Source organism: Protopterus annectens, chromosome 8.part1, assembly GCF_019279795.1.
Source record: "Protopterus annectens isolate FY-2018-M chromosome 8.part1, PAN1.0, whole genome shotgun sequence".
Lineage (NCBI taxonomy): Eukaryota > Metazoa > Chordata > Ceratodontiformes > Protopteridae > Protopterus > Protopterus annectens.
The window spans coordinates 300,169,030-300,194,918 of record NC_056742.1 but is presented as its reverse complement, the minus strand read 5'-3'; the positions used below and the strand labels follow the sequence as shown (position 1 = coordinate 300,194,918).

General features: G+C 40.1%; 1 protein-coding gene across 1 annotated transcript in view; it reads left to right on the top strand.

The window, feature by feature from the left end:
* LOC122810120 (transcription initiation factor TFIID subunit 4-like) overlaps positions 1–25,889 on the top strand; it is a 1,443,428-nt gene that overhangs the window by 1,049,056 nt on the left and 368,483 nt on the right. Inside the window, exon 10 of the mRNA XM_044081596.1 lies at positions 7,913–8,021. Coding sequence (XP_043937531.1) covers positions 7,913–8,021 — 109 coding nt within the window. The remainder of the gene's footprint in view (positions 1–7,912; positions 8,022–25,889) is intronic.

Here is a 25,889-nt window from a genome sequence, read left to right as displayed (position 1 = left end):
GCTTGCATAAATAATGTACTGATTTAATAAATACAGAATTGTCATTTACTAACTACGACTAAATAAGGTTAAATAGTGTTAAGGACATAGATATATTTTTATGTTTCTTGTATTGTGGAAAATTGGTTACATCTGAACTTTATGTACATCTTATTTCCGAACCAATGATTAGTAGTACTAGATAATTGTTATATGTACATGTCCTTTAATAAAATTGCAAAACTGTATTACTGAAAGTCTGTTATGAAGTAATATACAGTTGTTGAGTTGAGCTTTGACGTTCAGTTTGAATTACTGCAGTTAAACAGTAAAATGTTTAAATCCTGTGATTTTTTTAATTTTGTAAATACTTTTTACAGATATGATACATATTTGTATCCTTGTTTGTAGTTTCAAAATGTCTGAATGCTATAGGAGAATATATTAATTAGTCTGGAAGTGAAAACAAAAGAACAACACCTGGAAGAATTTTAAAAACTGAAAGGTTATTTGTTAAAATGTGTGACAGTAAGCAACAAAAGTTGTTTGATCTGCTCTACCGAAAGTGTTACACGTTCTAATGAAAGTAACGTCAGTGAACATCTAAGGTAAGGGACCTGTCACAAATAGAAGCTCTGTTAGAAGAACATAAGAAAAAATAGTTTTATTCCAAACAAATGTAACCTTGAAGAATAACAGTAAGAAAAACCTGTTGTAGATAACAGTTCTAGTAGAGCAGATTATAAAAAGTGACTTTAGTCTCTGATTATAAAATAAAGTGCAGTAGTGGTCCAGCTGAATGGGTTTTAACAACTGATATCAAGAAACTTTATACAAGTAATATCCCTTCACAAAATTTGAAATCCAGTTTTCTACTAAAAGATAAACTATTCGGTGATAATATGAGTCATATGCAAAAAAAGTATTTTATCAGGAAAATTAATAGAGAGGCAGTAATGAGAGACTAGTTGATTTATTCTAATAATGGGAAAGAACACTGGTACTTATGCAAGCTGTTTAGCACGTTTGGCTATAAAATCCAGTCAATCTCAAACTGGTTTTGATGATTGAAAAATGGACTAATAAAAAATATATGTTAATAAAAATCCAAAGAACATCTTGGAACCTGATTATTTATGTAGAGTTGTAGACGGAAAAGTACAATTTTCGACTGAAAGTGGATTTGCTTTTTCTACTGATTCTCATTTGTATATTTTTTCCAATAATGGTCATTTTTTTCTTGGTTGTGTTAATTTGTCATAATTTGGTCCATTTCTTAAAGATCTTGCTTGAATGGGTGTTAATTCCTGAAAAAGGGATTTTTTTACCTTTGTGTTAACATGTAATAAACAACACGTAGAATAACTGAGGTCTAAGTTATTAGTGCAGGTAATATCAGTAGTAGAAGATGCTCAATATTATAGCATCAGTATTTTCAACACCTGACATTAGTCACCTAGATCAGATGACACTGATACTTTATGTACTTTGAAATGGGGAGGTGTTTGAAAGATTTTTTAAATTTGTTTCTATTGAACAGCATGTTTGAAAATATTTATTTGATATTTTGTTTAAGACTCTTGCACATGATATAGATATAAAAACTGTATGTCTGAATCATATGACAGTGTTAGCAATATGAGTGGAATAAATACTGGCATGCAAGCAAGATTTTATGAAGTTCATAACTTAACCAGTTCTTACCATTCACAGTTTCATTTTATTTCGTCCAGCTGCAGCAGTGTGTTGCATAGAAGCAGTCAAGTTTTTTAGTATTCTGTAAACAGTTTATATTTTATTTCAAGCTTCGCCAAAAAGATGGACAAAATTAAAGAAAAAGAACAGATAAATATGTTTTGTACAGTTTACCTGGAAACTAAATGGTCAGCCAGAAATGCTGCTAAAGCTTTTTTATGAAGTTTATATTGGACTTTGTCATACTTTTCTGACTGTAATTGACTGTGAATGACAACCACCTGCTGCTGTTTGTGAAGAAAAAGTCTGGTCAAAAAACATGATAATTTTGATCTAGCTCTGATGTGTGTCATTTGGAAGGACGTTCTCCTAAATATTCGTATTATCAGTACAGCTTTACAGCAGCTAGCAGCAAGTTATGTACAATAATTAACGTCTACAACAGCCTTTTGTCTTCTTTCTGTACTATGTGAAATAAGTACCACACATTTGAGGATTTAGCAAGGATCTGGGTAAAGAGAAACAGAATATCAATGAAAAGAGGAATTATTTTTGGATGAAATCAGTGTCATGCAAATGCAAGAATAAATTTGAGTCAAATGCTTCACACAAACTCTGAACTCATTTTTTTTATATTATTATAGATATGCTAACAACAGAAATGAGATCAGCTGCCTATAAATAACTACATAACAGATTTCATTTTCTAGTTGACAAATCTATACCTGAAGATGAAATTGTTTTGAAAGAAAAGTACTGGTTGAAATAAGCAGTATTGATCTTGAAGAATCTGATAAATTTTTATAATTTTGAGACTGTTTCCTGAAAAAAAAATGTGACTGAATTGCTAGCTACACAAATTGAGCAAAATCTAGTTACAGGTTTTACAAATAGAAATTTTGCATTAAGAATATACTTTTTAGTTTTTGGCACTAGCATTTTACAAATTAACTTGTATTAGAAACTGCCTACATTCTATGTTACAACCAAAGTTAACTCATATTTCTTTACTTTTTACTAAAAGTAAGCTATTGCAAGAAATTTCTATTGATGAAATAATCCACAAATTTGCCAATAAAAAATGCTATAAAGTTAAAGTTTAGATAATAAATTTGCTTTCATGTATGGAAATGTTATTGTCCAAATTAAATATTTTCTTTTTTTAAATATGTTTTTATATTTTATTATAACAAGCTCCTGCAGGATTTATGGAATTTTCTTGGTGGCATTTAATGTATGCCTAACTTTTTAATTTAAATTATATGTTTATTTGTATTTCTATTCTGTTTATTGCGTATATTTTGAAAGCCAAAAGGCAAAGCATGCAAAAAAAAATCTACTTCATTTTTATTTTTTTTTCTGATAAAAAATATATTTTTGTGGCCTCTTACACTTTGCCTAATTATTAAGTCTGTTTTGACTAACGTAGCAGCATAATGATAAAGGCATCCATTTGGAGCGTTTCTCCCAGGCCAGCAGTGAAAATTGGCTTTGTTCAAAGTCCGACTTTCCTGGTAAACAATTGTTAAATAAATAAACTAAAGAAATTTGTTAACCAGGTAGGCCCCACTGGAGGGACAGACCCTTTCAACCACAACTTTGGAGCAGTGTCTTGTTATGTGACTTGCTCAATGTCGCAGAGTAGGCAAATGAGGGCTGAGAGAATCAAATCCTGTACCACAGGAGCTACACCCCACAATTTTAATAGTCTGTGCCATCTGCCAGACTGATACCTTGATGGTGTCTTTCTCTAAGGACTTACTGTATAGGTGGATAATCTTTTTCAGTTTTACTATTATGGTGAGCACTGAGTGCCTCATACAGCTGTGTTAAGAAATAGCTGTGGAGCAATTTTCAAGTCTGGCAAAGTAAATTTAAGTCTTTATTTTTCTGGTGAAGGATAAAACAAAAAGAAAAGTGATCTCAATTTTGAACAGATAATATCTTTCAAGTGCATGCATATGTTTTGAATGGAAGGATGCTGTATGTGTATAAGGACAAGAACCACTAGTAGAATGCTTTGTGACTTCTATACATATAATAAAGTAAGGAAATGCGGGTCTGCAATTCCAACATGCATTGGCTTTATCAGCTTGGAATAAGGTAATAAAAATATAACATGATCACCTGAGTACCTCTCCATGATGAAGGAAATGTGCTGTGTGAAATGTATATGTAACGCAAATGCCTGAACTTTATTAACTATAAGATTACTTAGATTTGTGTTTTGGCACTTGTGTTGATTCATGACAGCACGGCAGCACAAGGTAACATTTTAATCAGAAAACTAGTAACCAAAAGCCTAAGTCAGTCCTTAATATTTTGATAATTTTAACAGCATTACAAAACTGTGTCCATTATTGCTGATTTCTTACAGAATCTTAGACTGACATGTCAACACATCCCCCCCTTTTTTCAGTTATCTGCTATACTACACACTGTATATAGTATACTAACAGCATGTAGCATCCTTACATTCTAGCCTAATATCTTTTTCTATTGGCAGTCCTTGTCTTTGTCATACCACATCACTTCACCATGATCTGGATATTATTGAAAACTCACATTTATGTTAACCAAAATATCTATTTTGCAAAGTTTGCTTGTTTAGACAAACTTGCAATTTATAACCACTACTACTACTTTTCTGGAGTTAACTGATCTCTTTAATTGGGGTTTATTTTCTCATTAAATGTCAGACCAGTTTCTTGAGCTTTTATCTTCACTGCTAAATGTGGAAATATGCAGGGGGAACTTTTAGTTTTATGGCAGGCTATAACCTGGTCTTCAAAAGCACCAGGCTCACATACATTCACAGAGTGTCTGTCTGTGATGTGTAGTTGTCATTCTAAGCATTCAAGCTGCTCATTTTCTTTTCACACTGGCATTTTTTCAAGTGTCTTTTTTAGCCTTTAATTTCTCAAAATATTTTAGGTATTAATGCGCCTCATTTCCAAGTCAGGGCATAATTAAAGTTCATGAAATCAATTTTGTTTCAGTCTTTGTTGTTTGCCAAGTGCTCTTCTCAACACACGTAATGTACCAAAAATTCTCTCTCTCTCTCTGCAATTCATATCGGGTTACTTTTATCTGTACCTTCTTCAAATATGTTTGAAAATTCATTTTATTAGCCTGGTTGCTTCTCCTACAGCTACCTGTGTGTTCTTATTCCATGTTGCTGTAGTTTCTGCTTGCATGTCTTAATATTTTATTTCTTTGTCTTTCACTTCAAAAGAGGCTGTGGGGGACTAGGTGCAGCAATTTTGTTAGTGTGCTACTGTTGACAATTATCTCGAACTATGATATCCAGTTTTTATGCTTCTACCTTCTTAGCTGTTGACATGGGATTATCCCACACAATTATTATTTTTCCATTTCCAGTTGACTGTTGGGGTTCTTGTTTCCAGTGCCTCTCAGCTACTAGTGTATAGTAATGCTTCTCATTCCCCTTTCTAACAACCTTGCCACTTTTTTATGACTTTCGGTATACAAACCTCTAGCCATACACATATCACAGACTGCAAAATAAGTGCAACTGTTTCTAATTTTGTACCACAAAACCTCCATTGTCTGTGTGTCCTATCTTTCCTGTGGATTTTTGAACCATTGAGTGTATAGTCCACTATCTTGCAATATTTATTTATTTTACAGTTTGTTTAAAAGGATAGTCCATTGGGCCAAGAAGAGCCCGTTTTCAATGGAGTCCCAGGGAGAAAAGCTACATGAATAACAATATATGAAGACAATGCATTTACATTTATGTAATACTATATTAACAGTTCACCTCACATGAGCCATCCTTGCATCAGCTGTTGATCAACATGTGGTTGTTATTGTATTTCTTTCCATTATAATTAGTAGCTTTGAAGTTTTGTAATTTTCTTATCATGTTCTTTGTATTCTTTCTTTTGTATTTTTTTAAAGTTTTTGTTGCCATCTGCTTTTTGTCCACTTCGGTCTTGATTTCCATGTCTATTATTTTTTTTAAACGCTTGTGCTGACCTTGGCAAAGATGCCACTATAAAAGTGTTTTCTTCGTGATTTAACATTTTCATAATGTTTGGATAGGATGATGATGCCAGTATACGCATGTATGCAATCACACAATGACCAACCTTTATGTAGTCAACTTCAGGGAGGCCCATGCCTCCTTCAGACCGAGGAGTGTATAATCTTGGCAAACAGTTGTCCATTTATATCATTAATAGACATGAAGCAGTTTTCTTGTTTCCCTAGCAAGCTTATCCAGTTCTTTTTGTGGCTAGTCTGTGACCCTAAAGCTGTAAGTTAGAATAGGAAGGGCAAGTTGATTTATAACTTGATCTTTATTCCTAGGTGTCAAAGTAGTTTTAGTCTTGTAAAGTACTCCTAACTAAACTTTTGTTCTCATTTGTTCATGCTGTACTGCTACCTCATCTATTCCTAGGTATTTATATACCCCCCCTCCAGTTCCATTACTAGTTATTTTATATTGCATTCCTCCCCAAGTTTTATATTTTCTTGATTCTTAACTGTCTGTGCTAAAAGTGTTGCACATTTGTTAAGACCAAATGATATTCGTTTGGCATCTGAAAATGTTTTAATGATCTGCATCTGTACTTTCTGAGGTTTATCATACGAGTTATACATTTTTATATTATCCACAAAAAGTTGAAATACGTTATTGACAAGATAGTTTTGTAGTCAGATTGAAGCTATAACCTAGACTGTTAAGTAAACTGCTTAATGGATTGGGGGCATGACAAAGAACTACCCTGGAATATTTTATGCTGGATTGTCACACCATGGAACATCCTCATTTGAATTTGTATGTCTAGGACAATAATTTAACCTTTTATGACTCATCTGTAAAGTGATGCACTGTTTCATAGTGACTGATATGTAATTTATTAATATTTGGTGTATTTTATACATGTTAACATTCTATTAATACATGAATGCACATTTCTGTAATTTATCCTTGCCATACTTGAGTTCTGTCCTTTTTACAGCTCTGTGTTATGGCTTTGTTTAGTAGTAGATGCCAAGTAAGAAAAAAAATGATGTATTTCCCTTTCTAGGCACAAGTAGATATTTAAGCAGTATATCTGATGTCATTAACTTAACAGTTTCTGATGAAAGGACTCCTGCTAGCTCAAACGCTGGAGAAATTGCAAAACCTAAGTTGGTTCAGCAAAAGATGTTACATCACATTGTGTTCCATTGCCTTTGTGTGAACTTCTGTACCTTAACTTTAGAAAAAATTACTAATTAAAACAAGGTCTTCTCTTAGAAACAAAAAGTGTTCTGTTCATATTTCATTTTACTTCCCTGATCTTTTGTTTGCTAGCCTTTTACTGTGTGTTTGTTAATTATGTTAAAAAGCAGCACTAAGAGAATGACTACCACTATAATGCATCATCTAATTAATATCCACAGTAGCTCTTTCCGTAGTACTTATAGGAAATGCAGTCTGTCTACATTTAGAGCAATCTATAGTTTAGAAAGTACTTTTAAACTAGATGAATCATGAATATTACTTGAAAGCTTTTTTGTACCTGCTGGAGAAGTTATGATATTTATATAGTTTTTACTTTTCAGATGGCATTAAATATACAGTATATTTTAAGTTCACTGAAGTAATACTGCAGTATTGCATTTTGCTTCTTACAGATGAACCAGAGTCATTGGACCAATTAATTGCCAGCTTTATTTTGTGGAAAAGGGAGAGCTGGGAATATAGTTTCTTGATACCTGATGTTGCTGTTCACTTAGTTTTTTCTTTGTGTTCCTAGTTGTAGTTTTCAGTTTACCTTTGTGCAGTGGCACTGTTTATAGCCAGTATAGTTTTGGATAAAGCAAAATCTAATATTTCAGTAAGTTATTATTAAAGATTTTACCATTGCTTTCAGAACCTTTTAACTCAAATTGTTGCTAACTTTTGATAGCAACTGTACCCTTCGTTCTACAGTTTATGATCATCTTAGGGTTGAAAGCTTGCAGTAGAATGAATGCAAAAACAAGGGGGTTAAAGTCCTTCCAGTGTACTTCATACTTGTTAACATTTCCTTAGTCTATATATCTTAATCAGTGCACACCTTGCCTTCTTTTGAGTCTTAACTAATAGTGACATGTTATGAAAGCCTGCTGTGTCATGCATCTCAGCTGGTTGTTTCCATTGTCGTAGAACATTAAAGTATTAATGTATCAGTTTGATTTGCTGCGATGAATAAGCTGACATTCCCACTTTTTTATACAGCAGCAGATTATCCAGTCTTCATCACCTCAGTGCATGAAACTTCAACCTTCTGGCCAGACATCGCAAGTTAGAATGCCTTTGGTAATTTCTCATAACACCACATCCCCAGGTAAAGTATTAACACAGCACCTTTCAAAGCAGAATAATTTGTAGTAAACAGATTATATCAGTTCATATATGTTAGAAAAATCATACAGTTGCACTGAGTGGTCTGTATGTGCCTAGGATGGTGAAATTATCTTCAGACATTCTCAGTGTATGAATTTAATACACATTTACATTTAAATTGTCCCTTGTCCCAATGTATATTTGCGTTGATACACTGCATAATGTCAGTTATCGTTTAACCCACTTCTCTTGCCTAAGTCACTGGGCTTTGCTTCCTTCTAAGAATGCATAAAGTTTAGGTAAACTGTAGCAGTTTACATAATATGTTATAGTTTTTGACCACAAAGTTCCTAGTTGAGGATTATATTTGTGGTGTAAGGACCTGTGTTGTATGTCCACACCAGCATTTCATTCTCAGTCAGAGAAACTGTGGTGTAGCGTGCTTGGACATATTCATCCTCTCACAGAACTAATAAGATCTTATGTGATGGTATTTAATTTAAGAAAGTTAAAACTGGTGCTGCCAAAGGAACTATTTTCAAGAAAGTAGGATACTTTAGAAATCTTGCATGGATTTCTTCCAGTGCAGGCTAAGGAAGCAGTTTCCAGTTTGATTATATCCTGCTACTGATAGTATGCATTGGATTCAGCAGCTTCATCACACATAATGACGCTAGACAGTAATTTTTCTTTAATTGCACCACAGGCATTTAAAACAACTTTTTAGGGGGAAAAATGTCACCTGGTGTATCATCTTAGCCCTCAAAGTACATCTATAGGAGCCAAAGTTTTGAGAAAGAGTTTTATTTGAGAGCATGATTTGCTTTAATGTGTAACATAAGAAAAACCTGTTACTCAACCTGCATGGAAAAGTAATCTGCCAACCAGAAGACAATGTGTTCAAGGTGTATCTCCTCTCCTAAAGGATTATAAAAGCAGAGGTAAAGATTTAGAAGTCTGCTTTGTACCTCATTTATATAATCAACATTAAAAGCTTTGGCTTTCTTCACTTGGGAGCTTTGTTCCAGAGACTGAGAATACAAAAAGAATTCTTAAAAGATCAGAATATTTTGAGCTGGCAAGGCATGTAAGTTTGTGGTGATCAGTATTATGCTTATATCAGTCTTAACTTCTGAGGCCACCAGTAGTACAGACTGTACTTCCCAATAGATTTTAGTGGAGGATGTCAGCTGTACTTATTTGCATGTTGGTTGTTTTTACTTGTATTTATTCATTATGCCATGTTACTGTTTGGAAATTAGGGTTGTTTGTCTGTTTCATGGCACAGCATCTTCAAACATCTCTATAGCAGCTCACAGCTCATCCCTCAATATCTTTTTAGTAGTGTAAATTGGCTTAATCTGTCCTAGCAAGGGTCACCAACTCATAGGCAGGTTCAAGCTTGATAGTGATATGTGGTGTTACGACAGTGTGGGTCCAGGGAGCTGCCATAGCTGCTTGCTGCCAGATGATTATTTATTATTTATTTATTATTTATTTACATTTGTTGACCAGGAGTGTCCGACTGGACGTAGGTCCATTTTAAGTGGAGGCCCGGGGAGAAAAGCTCCACAGTTAAAATAAACAGACAGTAGTTACATTGGATTACATAGCTATTAACAATTTAACTTAGCAATTACTTACAACATATTTACAGATGAAGAACATAGTACATCAGTAGACAACTAGAATCTTTATCTGTGAAGTACATAACAGACATTAACAAATGTTACAATAAGACGTTCCTGCTGTATAACAAGTACTAGGCTTATGAGCATCTGAGCTTGCTATAATCAAGGTAGTTAGTGGAGTGGAAAGAAAGGTAGTGGTTGGATGGGGTGGGTGATTTTAGAGTGGGAGTTGCAAGTGCATAGCCAGCATGTTTTTAGGTGCGCTTTTAGTAAAGTTTTGAGGTGGGTGCATGATGGTATGGAGGTAATTGTGGGTGAGAGGGAGTTCCATAATTTGGCTATGGTGCAAGAGAATAGTGCTTCACCAGCAGAGTTATTGGCTTTAGTGCTCTGCAAGTGATTTTTGTTGCTGGATCTTAGTGGTCTGGTGGTGCGATAGGGTTGGAGTAGATTCTGGAGGGATGGGACATTTTGTGGATGGTTTACTAGTTTGTGGGCAAGTGAGAGTTGATACCATTGAAGGAGGTAAGGGAGTTCAAGCCAGCCCAGTTCAGCAAGTGAGAGACTGGTGACTACGGTAGGATGCCCCTGTGCTTAATTGGCGATTTTGTTGTAGCGGGTCTCTAGCTTGTTTAGATCGCATTGCCTTAGGTTGGTATATATTGAAGAGGCATAAAGTAGGGTGTAGATAAGGTGGGAATTTGCTATTGAAATCTTTGCTGCTTTGGTGAGAAGTTGCTTATTTCTGTATAACGCTCCTAGTTTTTTGTGAACTTTTTTTATGGTCATGGATATGTGAATGTCAAATTTTAGTTTATTGTCTATTTCCACCCTAGCAATTTGGTGTTCAGTTGGGTATATAGTGGTGTTGTCTTTTGCTGTGATGTTAAAGTGAGAGTTGTTTTGAGTATGTTTGGTGGGTTGGAAGATGAGTAGTTTAGTTTTGTTTGGGTTGAGTATTAATTGGGCATCGGATAACCAAGTTTCAACAGAGGAAAAGGCTTCTTTGTGACTTTTGCAGTTTGGGAGGGACTGGGCTGAGCAGATGATGGTTGAGTCTTCATGTATTGTATGAGTGTGCCATGTTTGGTGGCAGAGGCTAGATTATTGGTGAAAACAGAGAAGAGTAGGGGTCCAAGGATGGATCCTTGGGGAACCCCTATGGAGACAGGTAGTTGGGGAGATATGTCATTCTGCCATACAACGGATTGTTGGCGGTCAGACAGGTAACTCTGAAACCAGTTGGTGACTGATTGAGAGGAGGATAGGTTATTGAGGACAGAGGTAAGTTGTTTGTGTGGGAGCATGTCAAATGCTTTAGATAGGTCTAGGAAAGTAGCAGAGGAGAGATAGCCATTGTTTTTATGCTGAAGGATAGTGTTAGTAAAGGAGAGTAAGGCAGTGGTGGGGCTATGGTTTGGTCGGAACCGGTGCTGAGTATTGGAAAGGAGGTTGTTAGTAAGGAGGTAGTCTGAGAACTGAGAGTGTATGCATCTCTAGTATTGTGGGGAGTGGAGAGAGAATAGCTATGGGGCGGTAATTGGTTAGTTCTGTGGAGGGTCCGCCTTTGTGGAGGGGAATTACATGTGATACTTTCCACAGTGTGGGAACATAACTTTCTGACCGAGATTGGTTAATCAAGATAGATACTGTAGGCCAGAGCATCAGCTGCATTTATAGGTATTCATTTGGGAGGTTGTCTGCTGCCAATTTGTGGGCTTAGGTTTAGTTAAGAGTTTTTTTATGTTGGAGGTAGGTACAGGAGAAAAAGAGAAGACAGTGGGGAGATTACAAGTTGAAGATGTGGGTTGGAGGGGAGGGGGGTTGTGTTGTTTAGCTAGTGATAGTATGGTTTGTGTGAAGTGTGTGTTGAATGAGGTAGCAATATTTTCTGAGGAGTGAGGGATGTTATTCTGTGGCTGTGGATGCATCTGAAGGAAAAGAAGGTTGCTGTCAAGCTACTACTTATGACATATTAAAACAATGGACAGCCGCATTCCAATTAAGCATCTTCTATCTATACATCTTAAATGGGATAAATAGGGCACATCACTGAGAATGTAAACAGGAGAATGAAGGTTCTCCTCTTACAGCTGACAGTCAACTGCAACCGCCTCTGTCATCAATCACTGGGTCTTTCAGACCCACCTTAGTGTCCCCTAGGCTCAGCCAGTGTAGCTGCTGCATCCGTATTGTCATGCAGTGTGGATGGCTTTAGGATGGAGAGGGGCAAAGAGAGCTGGATTATTGGTTGCCTCCTTCCCCTGTAACTGAAGTAAATTGACTCTTACATTAAGAGCTGTAATACTTAACTTATAGCTTTAGGACACTTAGAAACCTTGTAAACTGTGCAATAGCCCCTGCTTATCAGCGCCTCGCTTTTCGCTATGCTCGTCTCTCACGCTCAGGCTCTTCGCCCCCATCCCTGCCCCCAATACCTCTAAATTTATAGTACTATAGCCACTCTCCACTTTCTAGATCCTATCTGCTTCATCTGGGATAATTCCACCCACCCCATTCTACTACCCACATTTTAATAGCGCCTATTAGCTTTCATCTGGCATTCTCCCATCCCCTTCCAGTACCTTTACCTCATCACTCTATCTTCTGGTGTTGCATCACTAGGTAAAACAGTTCCTTAACTCACTAGCTGAATCAGATAATGATATACTCCTCTTTAACTACCCTCTTGTTCACACCATACCTCACCTTGTATGAAAACCAGTTTTCACGGGATCTCAGGTCCCAAAAGGCCATACTATCACCCCAGCTGTAAATCCTTCTCCCTTCTTCTTCAACCATACTTTACAGTACCAGATCCTATCCAACATCTTGTTCAGTCTATCAACATCTCAACCCCAGGCACATTAGCTCTAGATCCAAACACTACCACAAACTAATAAACAAATTCCTGAAGTTCATCACCAAGTATAGACTCAACTAATACTTGGTGGTGATATTCACCCCAACCCTGGGTCCCACCTACTTAGGATACACATACCCTCTACTTGCAATCTAAGCTTACAAACCTACAATTAATAGGCCAACTAACTCTCTCCTAGTCTGTCATCTCAATCACTAGAAGCATTAATAACAAGGTACATGAATTGCATGCACTTCTTGGATGTCCACTCCCCTGAGATTCTCTCTTGTTTATCTGAAACCTGGTTAAAACCCCAACACTAAAGACAATGAAGTGTTACCACCTTGGGTACAACAACATACACAGGCTGGATCTAGTGCGTTTGAGGAAGGGGTGGGTAGCTGTACTCTATAAATATGAGTTGAATGTCACCATAGATGTAATGGCCACAACCCTCCTCAGATTAATAACCAGAGATTCATGCCACCAAATTGCAACTTAATAAAAATAAATGCCCCATTAATAATATCATCTGTATGTACATCCCCAGGTAACAATATATCTACATTTTGAAGATATCCTGCACTGGCTATCATGCCACTACCCCCAAGAAACCCTACTACTTGAGCAGGCTTTAACATAGACTGGGGCACCTGTTCCTCTGAATCCCCAACCACCCGTGATTAATCCTGCATGCATTTACACAAATCATATCCACCTTCCTACCACAGGATAGGGTAAACCGAACCAAAAGAAAGTATACTTGACTGGGTACCATACAATCAGTCACTCCCAACTGTACACCTCTGGTACCATCCTTAATGGCCTCCAAGCGATCACCATCTCACATATGTAATTACACAAAACCATTAATTCCTCAACAACCCTTTACTCAGAAATGTTAGAAACAATAAAAACTTTGACCTTAAGCCAAATTCCAACAAGAACTAAACTCATGCGAATTGGTCTATTCTAAAACACTTCTTAGAGGAAGCAGTGCAGCATTCCCCCCTTCCCAAATTTCAAAAAAAAAAAATTTTCCAGGGGGGAAAATTTTAAAAATAAAAACCCCAAAATTCCCCCTTTCCTTTTCCCACCTTCCAAAAAGGGAGGGGGAAAAAAGGGTTTCCCTCCCGGGCCCCCCCCCGTCCCCCCACCCCCCGGTCAAAGGGAGGCCGTTTTGGGCAGAAATTGGCCATCTGCAAAAGAAAAGAGCCATCCAGCCCGTTCCCCAGACCAGATCGGATCAGGGTTCTACTCCAGGTTCTTTTAGTCCCAAAAAAGGCGGGGAACTAAGACCAATCCTAGACCTCTCTCTTGAATCTGGCATTTCCCAAAGAAAAATTCGAATGGTCACTCTCAATCTATTCTCCCCTTCTGGGAGAATGCCACTGGATGTGCTCAATAGATCTCAAGGACGTACTACCACATCCTAATGGACAGGCGCCCCAGGAGGTTTCTCCGCTTCGGCTGGGAGCCAGTCACTACCAGTTCGGGTACTTCCCTTTGGTCTCACCTCAGCCCCAGGGTTTTTACCAAAGTACTAGCAGTGGTAGGGCCCACCTGAGGCTTCAGGGGTGCAGGTCTTTCCCTACCTGGACGACTCCCTTACCCCCCAACAAGGCATCTACTTCTCGGGGAGACTCCTTTCTCCATCTTGGTCCATTTCTGGGCATCAGAATAAATAGAAAAAAGTGCAACCTGGCACCCACTCAGCTCTTAGATTTCATACGGGCCAGACTAGACACAACGAGTTCTGAGCCTTCCACTGCGGACAGGTTCTGAATCTGCAGCTCCAGGTGCGGGCCATTCTCGATGCATGTGCTCTGCCGGCGGAGTTGGTCCTGAGGGCTCTAGGGTCCATGGCTTCGATAGCTCTTCTTCCTCTTGCCAGGCTCAATATGCATTCTACAGTGGCCCTCTTAGTACAGTGGTCTTACCTTGCTCTCCCATGTATCATCCCATAGCGATCAGCAAGGCTTGAAAGCGGTCCCTCTTGTGGTGGCTCCACTCCCGGATCTCCACGGGCCCCATTTTGTGCTTCCCCCCTCGCCACGGTGACCACGGACGCCTCCGCCTCGGGGGGGGGGCACTGGGCCGGACAGTCCAAGGCACGTGGAGCGTTTCAGAGACCTTACTGCATATCAATGTTCTAGAGATGAGAGCTGTGGTCTTAGCGTTGCTAGCACTTCAGGAGTTTCTTCCCTTGGGAACAATTGGGATTAAATCGGACAATATGGCTGTTGTCTGGTACATCAACAACCAAGGGGAACAAGGTCTTACCCTCTTTGTCGAGGGCCATGAGAGTTTGGGAATGGGCAATCCCCAAAACGTTTTCCCATAGCAAGCACATTCGTCGGTCCAACATCCTAGCGGACAAGCTCAGTCGCACCATTCTGACCCCTTACAGTGGTCTCTCAATTGTCAAGTAGCGGAGCATATTCGCCGGTGGGGAACCCCTTCATGCGATCTTTTGCCTCCCCCTCAAACACCAAGGACATTTTTTTGCTCTGATACCTCCCCCCGGAGGTACCCCAAGAGACGCTCTGGTGCATGTTCCCCTTTCTGTATGCCTACCCCCTTGCCTCTGATGCTGCAAGTTCTTCAGAAAGGGGTGGGTTGCAGAATGATTCTCATTGCTCCGTTCTGGCCTCGACAGATCTGGTTCCCTTCCTAAGGTCTCACTCTGTGAATCCTCCTTGGATTCTAGATCCCATTCGGATCTGATATCCCATCCATCCTGCATTCCTCCTCGAACCTGGAAAACCTGAAGCTGACCGCTTGGCTGCTCCAGTCCCACTCTTGATAAGGACCCCCGGTATTTCGTCACCCGTAAAGGCTACTTTGGTGGCGGCTCATAAACCATCCACTAGGAAGGTTTACGAAGCAAATGGAAGCTTTTCTCTGTGTGGGGGGGCCAAGGCCTAGATCCCTTCACGGTTCCCCCCCTGTAGTGCTTGATTTTCTAACCTCTCTTTTAATGATGGTGCCAGCAGTTCCACAGTCAAAGTTCAACGGGCCCAATTTCTCACTATCACATTGGTCAAGAGTCTAATCCTCTTATGTCAGCCAAATTGTAAAACCTTTCTTAAAGGTACTTTCCTTCTCAGGCCCCTATTAAGAAAGGTTCCTCCTTGGGACCTTTCTCTGGTCCTACAGGCCTTGCCCCCCCTTCGAGCCAGGGCTACAGTGGATCAAATTCTTGTCTTACAAGACAGCCTTTTGGTAGCCATTACATCAGCCAAGAGAGTTTCTGAACTTCAAGCTTTATCAGCTAAACCTCCTTATTTGGGTTTTTTTATCCGGCCCGTGTCCCCCTCAGGACCAACCCGTCCTTCCTTCCTAAAACCCTTCTGAAGCAAACATCAATCAATCATTACTCTTTTCTTCCCAAGTATGAAAACAAATGAATATAGCTCACTCCCCTAGTGTTCACAGGCAACTTAAGATTTTCTAAACAGGACAGGTCATAGGCAATCCACCAGCTGTATCCTTCTCCTTCAACCATCTTAAAGTTCTAAAAGTCTATCAACATCTCAACCCCAGGCACATTAGCTCTAGATCCAAACACTACCACAAACTAATAAACAAATTCCTGAAGTTCATCACCAAGTATAGACTCAACCTAATACTTGGTGGTGATATTCACCCAACCCTGGCCCTCACTTCAGATACACATACCCCCTCTACTTGCAATCTAAGCTACAAACCTACAATTAATAGGCCAACTAACTCTCCTAGTCTGTCATCTCAATATTAGAAGCATTAATAACAAGGTACATGAATTGCATGCACTTCTGGATGTCCACTCCCCTGAGATTCTCTGTTTATCTGAAACCTGGTTAAAACCTAACACTAAAGACAATGAAGTGTTACCACCTGGGTACAACATACACAGGCTGGATCGTAGGAAGGGGTGGGGTAGCTGTACTCAAAATATGAGTTGAATGTCACCATAGATGTAATACAACCTCCTCAGATTAATAACTCAGAGATTCATGCCACCAAATTGCAACTTAATAAAAATAAATGCATTAATATCATCTGTATGTACATCCCCCCAGGTAACAATATACCTACACTTGAAGATATCCTGCACTGGCTATCATGCCACTACCCCCAAGAAACGCTACTACTTGAGGCTTTAACATAGACTGGGGCACCTGTTCCTCTGAATCCCCAACCACCCTATTAACCTGCATGCATTTACACAAATCATATCCACCTCTACCAGGATAGGTAAACCAACCAAAAGAAAGTATACTTGACTGGGTACTCATAATCAGTCACCCCAACTGTACACCTCTGGTACCATCCTTAATGGCCTAGCGATCACCTTCTCACATATGTAATTAAGCACAAAACCATAAATTCCCAACAACCCTTACTCAAAAATGTTAGAAACAATAAAAACTTTGACCTTGCCAAATTCCAGCAAAAATTAAACTCATGTAATTGGTCCATTCTAAAACACCTCCCCTTAAAGGAAGCAGTAGCATACTTTAACAACAAATTCCTTGAGATCCTTGATTTGCATGCACCTGTTCGTTCAAAGAGAACCAAGGCAAAATTGTACCATGGCTTTCTATAGAGTCTAAACTCAAAATTACCCTTAGAAACAAAGCATGGGCTTTATGGTGTTCTTCTAAATATCCTCAAGATCCATTAAATACAGGCAATCCAGGAAAAAAAAAATCAATTTTACAAGACAAAAAACAATACTACTATAATTTACAGACAGTAAATCAAAATAATCCTCAGATGTTTTGGGCAGGTTTAAATAATCTACTACATCCTGGACAAACTTCAACCACAATCCCTGCTGCTACTATTGATAAAATCCCTGAAGATGTTTCTGACAGTTTTAACCAATTCTTTACTGAGACAATTCAAGCCCTAGCTAGCCAACTACTAGCTCCCTGGTCCTGAAAGTAGCACCCTTAGAAACCTACTCACGTTCAGCTTCCAACCAGTGCCACTTCACTTATCCGTACCTTGATCAAAAATTAAAACCCACTACACTTTCTGCTGATCAACTCCTGCAGTACCTACAAAATCAGCTGATGCTATTGCTTACCCGTCTCAATACTAATCAATCGAACCATAGTAGAAGCGAAAATTCCCACCATCTGGAAAATATCCTATGTAATCCCACTTCACAAAGGAGGCATCTCTACTGAATTCTGCAATTATAGGCAATACTCTCTCCACTTGCAAGGATTATGGAAAAATGTATTCATAGACAACTCATGCACCACCTAATCCAAAATCGCCTTATGGCAGACACTCAGCATGGCTTCCCTCATCACAGCACTACTTCAGCCCTCCTAGCCTTTACTAACACCATAAACCATAATCGCAACAATAATTATATATCCTCAGCCCTCTTTTGGATCTTTCCAATTTGATATGGTTGATCACCAACTTTTAATCACACCCTGCAAACATTCTGTCTAGATACTGGAGCCCCAGTGGTTTCAATCCTACCTGAATGGTCGACAGCAGGCTGTCCTCTGGCAGAACAAACTCTCTAACCTTCTACCAACACCCTTGGAGTACCACAAGGCTCTATACTAGGGCCCTTGCTGTTCTCCATATTCATTAACGACCTTTATACTGTCATCCCAAAAGTCAGCTGTATCCAATATGCTGATGACTCTACTCTGATTTGCTCAGCCACATCTCCAGTAGAGTTATGGTCAGCTACCCAGACCACCTTTAATACAATAGAAAACTGGCTTTCTGAACATCATCTGATCCTAGATCCCAAAAAAAACTAAAATGCTCTTATTTTCACCAACACGTAGGCATGCCGCTTTTACCTTTACCATAAAATCAAATGAAGGCACAGTAATCACCCCTGTCCCATCTACAAAACTATTAGTTGTCATCATAGACAATAATCTAAAATTTGACCTACATGTTAACCAAACTATCAAAACCATCAATAAAAAACTAGGGTCACTTTACAGAATAAAAGCCTTCCTTAACCCCTCCAGCTAAAATTGCCATAGCTCGCTTTCACCTTCTTTCAACCCTTCTGTTTGCATCCCCTCTACTCTCTAATTTAAACAAGACGGTTCCCCAACATCTAGCGGACAAGCTCCAGTCGCACCATTCTGACCCATACGAGTGGTCTCTCAATTGTCAAGTAGCGGCAGCATATTCGCACGGTGGGGAACCCTTCATGCGATCTTTTGCCTCCCTCAAACACCAAGTGCGACAGTTTTTTCGCTCCTGATACCTCCTCCCGGATTACCCCAAGAGGCGCTCTGGTGCATGCTTGGCCACCCGGTCTTCTGTATGCCTATCCACCTGCCTCCTGATGCTGCAAGTTCTTCAGAAAGCCTCTGGTGGGTTGCAGAATGATTCTCATTGCTCCGTTCTGGCCTCGACAGATCTGGTTCCCCTTCCTAAGGTCTCACTCTGTGAATCCTCCTTGGATTCTAGATCCTATTCCGGATCTGATATCCCATCCATCCTGCATTCCTCCTCCGAACCTGGACAGCCTGAAGCTGACCGCTTGGCTGCTCCAGTTCCACTCTTGATAAGGACTCGGTATCTCTTCACCGGTAAAGGCTATTTTGGTGGCTGCTCATAAACCATCCACTAGGAAGGTTTACCGAAGCAAATGGAAACGTTTCTCTGTGTGGGCGGAGCGGCAAGGCCTAGATCCCTTCACGGTTCCTCTCCCTGTAGTGCTTGATTTTCTAACCTCTCTCTTTAATGATGGTGCCAGCAGTTCCACAGTCAAAGTTCAACTGGCGGCAATTTCTCACTATCACATTGGTCAAGAGTCTAATCCTCTTATGTCAGCCAAATTGTGCAAAACCTTTCTTAAAGGTACTTTCCTTCTCAGGCCCCTATTAAGCAAGCAGTTCCTCCTTGGGACCTTTCTCTGGTCCTACAGGCCTTGACCGCCCCTTCGAGCCAGCGGCTACAGTGGACCTCAAATTCTTGTCTTACAAGACAGCCTTTTTGGTAGCCATTACATCAGCCAAGAGAGTTTCTGAACTTCAAGCTTTATCAGCTAAACCTCCTTACTTGGTTTTATCGGACGTGTCTCCCTCAGGACCAACCCGTCCTTCCTTCCTAAAATCGCTTCTGAAGCAAACATCAATCAATCTATTAACCTCCCTGTTTTCTTCCCTAAGTATGAAAACAAAAGGTGAATATAGGCTACACTCACTAGATGTTCACAGGCAGCTAAGATTTTTATCTCAACAGGACAGCTGGTCATAGGCAATCCGACCAGCTGTTTATTTCCTTTGCAAAATTCAATTTGGGCAAGCCAATTTCCAAAGTTTCTCTGTCCGCTGGATTTCACAGTGCATTTTATTGGCTCATCAAGCGTCAGGAAGGCCGCACGGAGGGTGTTCATGCCCATTCAACCCGGTCAGTATCTACCTCAGCAGCCTTCAAGGCTAGGATTCCCTCTGGATGATATTTGTGCAGCAGCTACATGAAGCCGTCTCATACATTTATTTCTCACTATAAGTTCGCTCTTGCATCCAGCGGTAGAGCATCCTTTGGCTCGGCGGTGCTCCGGAATATCCTTCCATGATGGCCGCCCAAGATTCAGGTAGCTGGGGACTCTGTCCCACAGGTTGCAGACAAATGAATATCCTACTTCAGATTTAGAAGTTATGTACTCACCATAACGTTCCATCTGAGTAGGTGTATTCATTTGTCTGCAACTCATCCCGCCCTCTATCCCCTGGCCTTTTCAGTTTCCTGCATATTACTGGTTACCCTTTTGAGGGTATTGTTGCTTTGGCAAACTCGATCTGAGGTCATGAGGGTAGAGCAGGGCATTATGGGTGAGGGAGGAGCTGAGAGCTTGGATCCATAGCTGGAAACTATGCTGGTTCGGATCCGATATCGGATCCATAACCCACAGGTTGCAGACAAATGAATACACCTACTCAGATGGAACGTTATGGTGAGTACATAACTTCTAATTACAATAAGAAGTTCCTGCTGTATAATAAGTACTAGGCTTATGAGCATCTGAGCTTGCTATAATCAAGGTAGTTAGTGGAGTGGAAAGAAAGGTAGTGGTTGGATGGGGTGGGTGATTTTAGAGTGGGAGTTGCAAGGGCATAGCCAGCATGTTTTAGGTGCTTTTAGTAAAGTTTTGAGGTGGGTGCATGATGGTATGGAGGTAATTGTGGGTGGGAGGGAGTTCCATAATTTGGCTATGGTGCAAGAGAATAGTGCTTCACCAGCAGAGTTATTGGCTTTAGTGCTCTGCAAGTGATTTTTGTTGCTGGATCTTAGTGGTCTGGTGGTGCGATAGGGTTGGAGTAGATTCTGGAGGGATGGGACATTTTGTGGATGGTTTACTAGTTTGTGGGCAAGTGAGAGTTGATACCATTGAAGGAGGTGAGGGAGTTCAAGCCAGCCCAGTTCAGCAAGTGAGAGACTGGTGACTACGGTAGGATGCCCCTGTGGCGAATTTGGCGATTTTGTTGTAGCGGGTCTCTAGCTTGTTTAGATCGCATTGCCTTAGGTTGGTATATATTGAAGAGGCATAAAGTAGGGTGGAGATTAGGTGGGAATTTGCTATTGAAATCTTTGCTGCTTTTGGTGAGAAGTTGCTTATTTCTGTATAACGCTCCTAGTTTTTTGTGAACTTTTTTTATGGTCATGGATATGTGAATGTCAAATTTTAGTTTATTGTCTATTTCCACTCCTAGCAATTTGGTGTGTTCAGTTGGGTATATAGTGGTGTTGTCTTTTGCTGTGATGTTAAAGTGAGAGTTGTTTTGAGTATGTTTGGTGGGTTGGAAGATGAGTAGTTTAGTTTTGTTTGGGTTGAGTATTAATTGGGCATCGGATAACCAAGTTTCAACAGAGGAAAAGGCTTCCTTTGTGACTTTTTGCAGTTTGGGAGGGACTGGGCTGAGCAGATGATGGTTGAGTCTTCTGCGTATTGTATGAGTGTGCCATGTTTGGTGGCAGAGGCTAGATTATTGGTGAAAACAGAAGAGTAGGGGTCCAAGGATGGATCCTTGGGGAACCCCTATGGAGACAGGTAGTTGGGGAGATATGTCATTCTGCCATACAACGGATTGTTGGCGGTCAGACAGGTAACTCTGAAACCAGTTGGTGACTGATTGAGAGGAGGATAGGTTATTGAGGACAGAGGTAAGTTGTTTGTGTGGGAGCATGTCAAATGCTTTAGATAGGTCTAGGAAAGTAGCAGAGGAGAGATAGCCATTGTTTTTATGCTGAAGGATAGTGTTAGTAAAGGAGAGTAAGGCAGTGGTGGGGCTATGGTTTGGTCGGAATCCGTGCTGAGTATTGGAAAGGAGGTTGTTAGTAAGGAGGTAGTCTGAGAACTGAGAGTGTATGCATCTCTCTAGTATTGTGGGGAGTGGAGAGAGAATAGCTATGGGGCGGTAATTGGTTAGTTCTGTGGAGGGTCCGCCTTTGTGGAGGGGAATTACATGTGATACTTTCCACAGTGTGGGAACATAACTTTCTGACTGAGATTGGTTAATCAAGATAGATACTGGGTAGGCCAGAGCATCAGCTGCGATTTATAGGTATTCATTTGGGAGGTTGTCTGCTGCTAATTTGGTGGGCTTAAGTTTAGTTAAGAGTTTTTTTATGTTGGAGGTAGGTACAGGAGAAAAAGAGAAGACAGTGGGGAGATTACAAGTTGAAGATGTGGGTTGGAGGGGAGGGGGGTTGTGTTGTTTAGCTAGTGATAGTATGGTTTGTGTGAAGTGTGTGTTGAATGAGGTAGCAATATTTTCTGAGGAGTGAGGGATGTTATTCTGTGGCTGTGGATGCATCTGAAGGAAAAGAAGGTTGCTGTCAAGCTACTACTTATGACATATTAAAACAATGGACAGCCGCATTCCAATTAAGCATCTTCTATCTATACATCTTAAATGGGATAAATAGGGCACATCACTGAGAATGTAAACAGGAGAATGAAGGTTCTCCTTACAGCTGACAGTCAACTGCAACCGGCCTCTGTCATCAATCACTGGGTCTTTCAGACCCACCTTAGTGTCCCCTAGGCTCAAGCCAGTGTAGCTGCTGCATCCGTATTGTCATGCAGTGTGGATGGCTTTACAGGGATGGAGAGGGGGCAAAGAGAGCTGGATTATTGGTTGCCTCCTTCCCCTGTAACTGAAGTAAATTGACTCTTACATTAAGAGCTGTAATACTTACCTTATAGCTTTAGGACACCTTAGGAAACCTTGTAAACTGCAATAGCCCCGCTACGTTCGCCCTCGCTACGCTCGGGCTCTCTTCGCTCCCCTCCCTGCCCCAATACCTCTAAATTTATAGTACTATAGCCACTCCCCCACTTTCTAGATCCTATCTGCTTTCATCTGGGATAATTCCACCCACCCCCATTCTACTACCTACATTTTAATAGCACCTATTAGCTTTCATCTGGCATTCTCCCATCCCCCTTCCAGTACCTTTACCTCACCACTCTATCTTCTGGTGTTGCATCACTAGGTAAAACAGTTCCTTAACTCACTACCTGAATCACAGATAATGATATACTCCTCTTTAACTACCCCTCTTGTTCACACCATACCTCCTTACCTTGTATGAAAACCAGTTTTTCACGGGATCTCAGGTCCCAAAAGGCCATACTATCACCCCAGCTGTAAATCCTTCTCCCTTCAACCATACTTACAGTACCAGATCCTATCCAACATCTTGTTCAGTCTATCAACATCTCAACCCCAGGCACATTAGCTCTAGATCCAAACACTACCACAAACTAATAAACAAATTCCTGAAGTTCATCACCAAGTATAGACTCAACCTAATACTTGGTGGTGATATTCACCCCAACCCTGGCCCATTCACTTCAGATACACATACCCCCTCTACTTGCAATCTAAGCTACAAACCTACAATTAATAGGCCAACTAACTCTCTCCTAGTCTGTCATCTCAATACTAGAAGCATTAATAACAAGGTACATGAATTGCATGCACTTCTGGATGTCCACTCCCCTGAGATTCTCTGTTTATCTGAAACCTGGTTAAAACCTAACACTAAAGACAATGAAGTGTTACCACCTGGGTACAACATACACAGGCTGGATCGTGCTTCGAGGAAGGGGGGTGGGGTAGCTGTACTCTATAAATATGAGTTGAATGTCACCATAGATGTAATACAACCTCCTCAGATTAATAACTCAGAGATTCATGCCACCAAATTGCAACTTAATAAAAATAAATGCATTAATATCATCTGTATGTACATCCCCCCAGGTAACAATATATCTACATTTGAAGATATCCTGCACTGGCTATCATGCCACTACCCCCAAGAAACCCTACTACTTGGAGGCTTTAGCATAGACTGGGGCACCTGTTCCTCTGAATCCCCAACCACCCCTATTAACCTGCATGCATTTACACAAATCATATCCACCTCTACCAGGATAGGTAAATCCAACCAAAAAGAAAGTATACTTGACTGGGTACTCATAATCAGTCACCCCCAACTGTACACCTCTGGTACCATCCTTAATGGCCTAAGCGATCACCATCTCACATATGTAATTAAGCACAAAACCATTAATTCCCAACAACCCTTACTCAGAAATGTTAGAAACAATAAAAACTTTGACCTTGCCAAATTCCAACAAGAACTAAACTCATGTAATTGGTCTATTCTAAAACACCTCCCCTTAGAGGAAGCAGTAGCATACTTTAACAACAAATTCCTTGAGATCCTTGATTTGCATGCACCTGTTCGTTCAAAGAGAACCAAGGCAAAAATTGTACCATGGCTTTCTATAGAGTCTAAACTCAAAATTACCCTTAGAAACAAAGCATGGGCTTTATGGTGTTCTTCTAAATATCCTCAAGATCGCATTAAATACAGGCAATCCAGGACCAAAACCAAAAAATCAATTTTACAAGACAAAAAACAATACTACTGTAATTTACAGACAGTAAATCAAAATAATCCTCAGACGTTTTGGGCAGGTTTAAATAATCTACTACATCCTGGACAAACTTCAACCCTAATCCCTGCTGCTACTATTGATAAAAGCCCTGAAGATGTTTCTGATAGTTTTAACCAATTCTTTACTGAGGCAATTCAAGCCCTAGCTAGCCAACTACTGCCTAGCTCCCCTGGTCCTGAAAGTAGCACCCTTAGAAACCTACTCACGTTCAGCTTCCAACCAGTCGCCACTTCACTTATCCGTACCTTGATCAAAAAATTAAAACCCACTACACTTTCTGCTGATCAACTCCCTGCCGAGTACCTACAAAAATCAGCTGATACTATTGCTTACCCCGTCTCAATACTAATCAATCGAACCATAGTAGAAGCTAAAATTCCCACCATCTGGAAAATATCCTATGTAATCCCACTTCACAAAGGAGGCATCTCTACTGAATTCTGCAATTATAGGCGAATAGCTATACTCTCTCCACTTGCAAAGATTATGGAAAAATGTATTCATAGACAACTCATGCACCACCTAATCCAAAATCGCCTTATGGCAGACACTCAGCATGGCTTCCGTCCTCATCACAGCACTACTTCAGCCCTCCTAGCCTTTACTAACACCATAAACCATAATCGCAACAATAATTATATATCCTCAGCCCTCTTTTTGGATCTTTCCAAGGCATTTGATATGGTTGATCACCAACTTTTAATCCACACCCTGCAAACATTCTGTCTAGATACTGGAGCCCTCCAGTGGTTTGAATCCTACCTGAATGGTCGACAGCAGGCTGTCCTCTGGCAGAACAAATTCTCTAACCTTCTACCCAACACCCTTGGAGTACCACAAGGCTCTATACTAGGGCCCTTGCTGTTCTCCATATTCATTAACGACCTTTATACTGTCATCCCAAAAGTCAGCTGTATCCAATATGCTGATGACTCTACTCTGATTTGCTCAGCCACATCTCCAGTAGAGTTATGGTCAGCTACCCAGACCACCTTTAATACAATAGAAAACTGGCTTTCTGAACATCATCTGATCCTAGATCCCAAAAAAAACTAAAATGCTGTTATTTTCACCAACACGTAGGCATGCCGCTTTCACCTTTACCATAAAATCAAATGAAGGCACAGTAATCACCCCTGACCCATCTACAAAACTATTAGGTGTCATCATAGACAATAATCTAAAATTTGACCTACATGTTAACCAAACTATCAAAACCATCAATAAAAAACTAGGGTCACTTTACAGAATAAAAGCCTTCCTAACCCCTCCAGCTAAAATTGCCATAGCTCGCTTTCACCTTCTTTCAACCCTTCTGTTTGCATCCCCTCTACTCTCTAATTTAAACAAGACTGTCCTTAACAAACTCTCAATTTGCTACAACCACATTGCCAGGTTTGCCACTGGGCTGCCTTT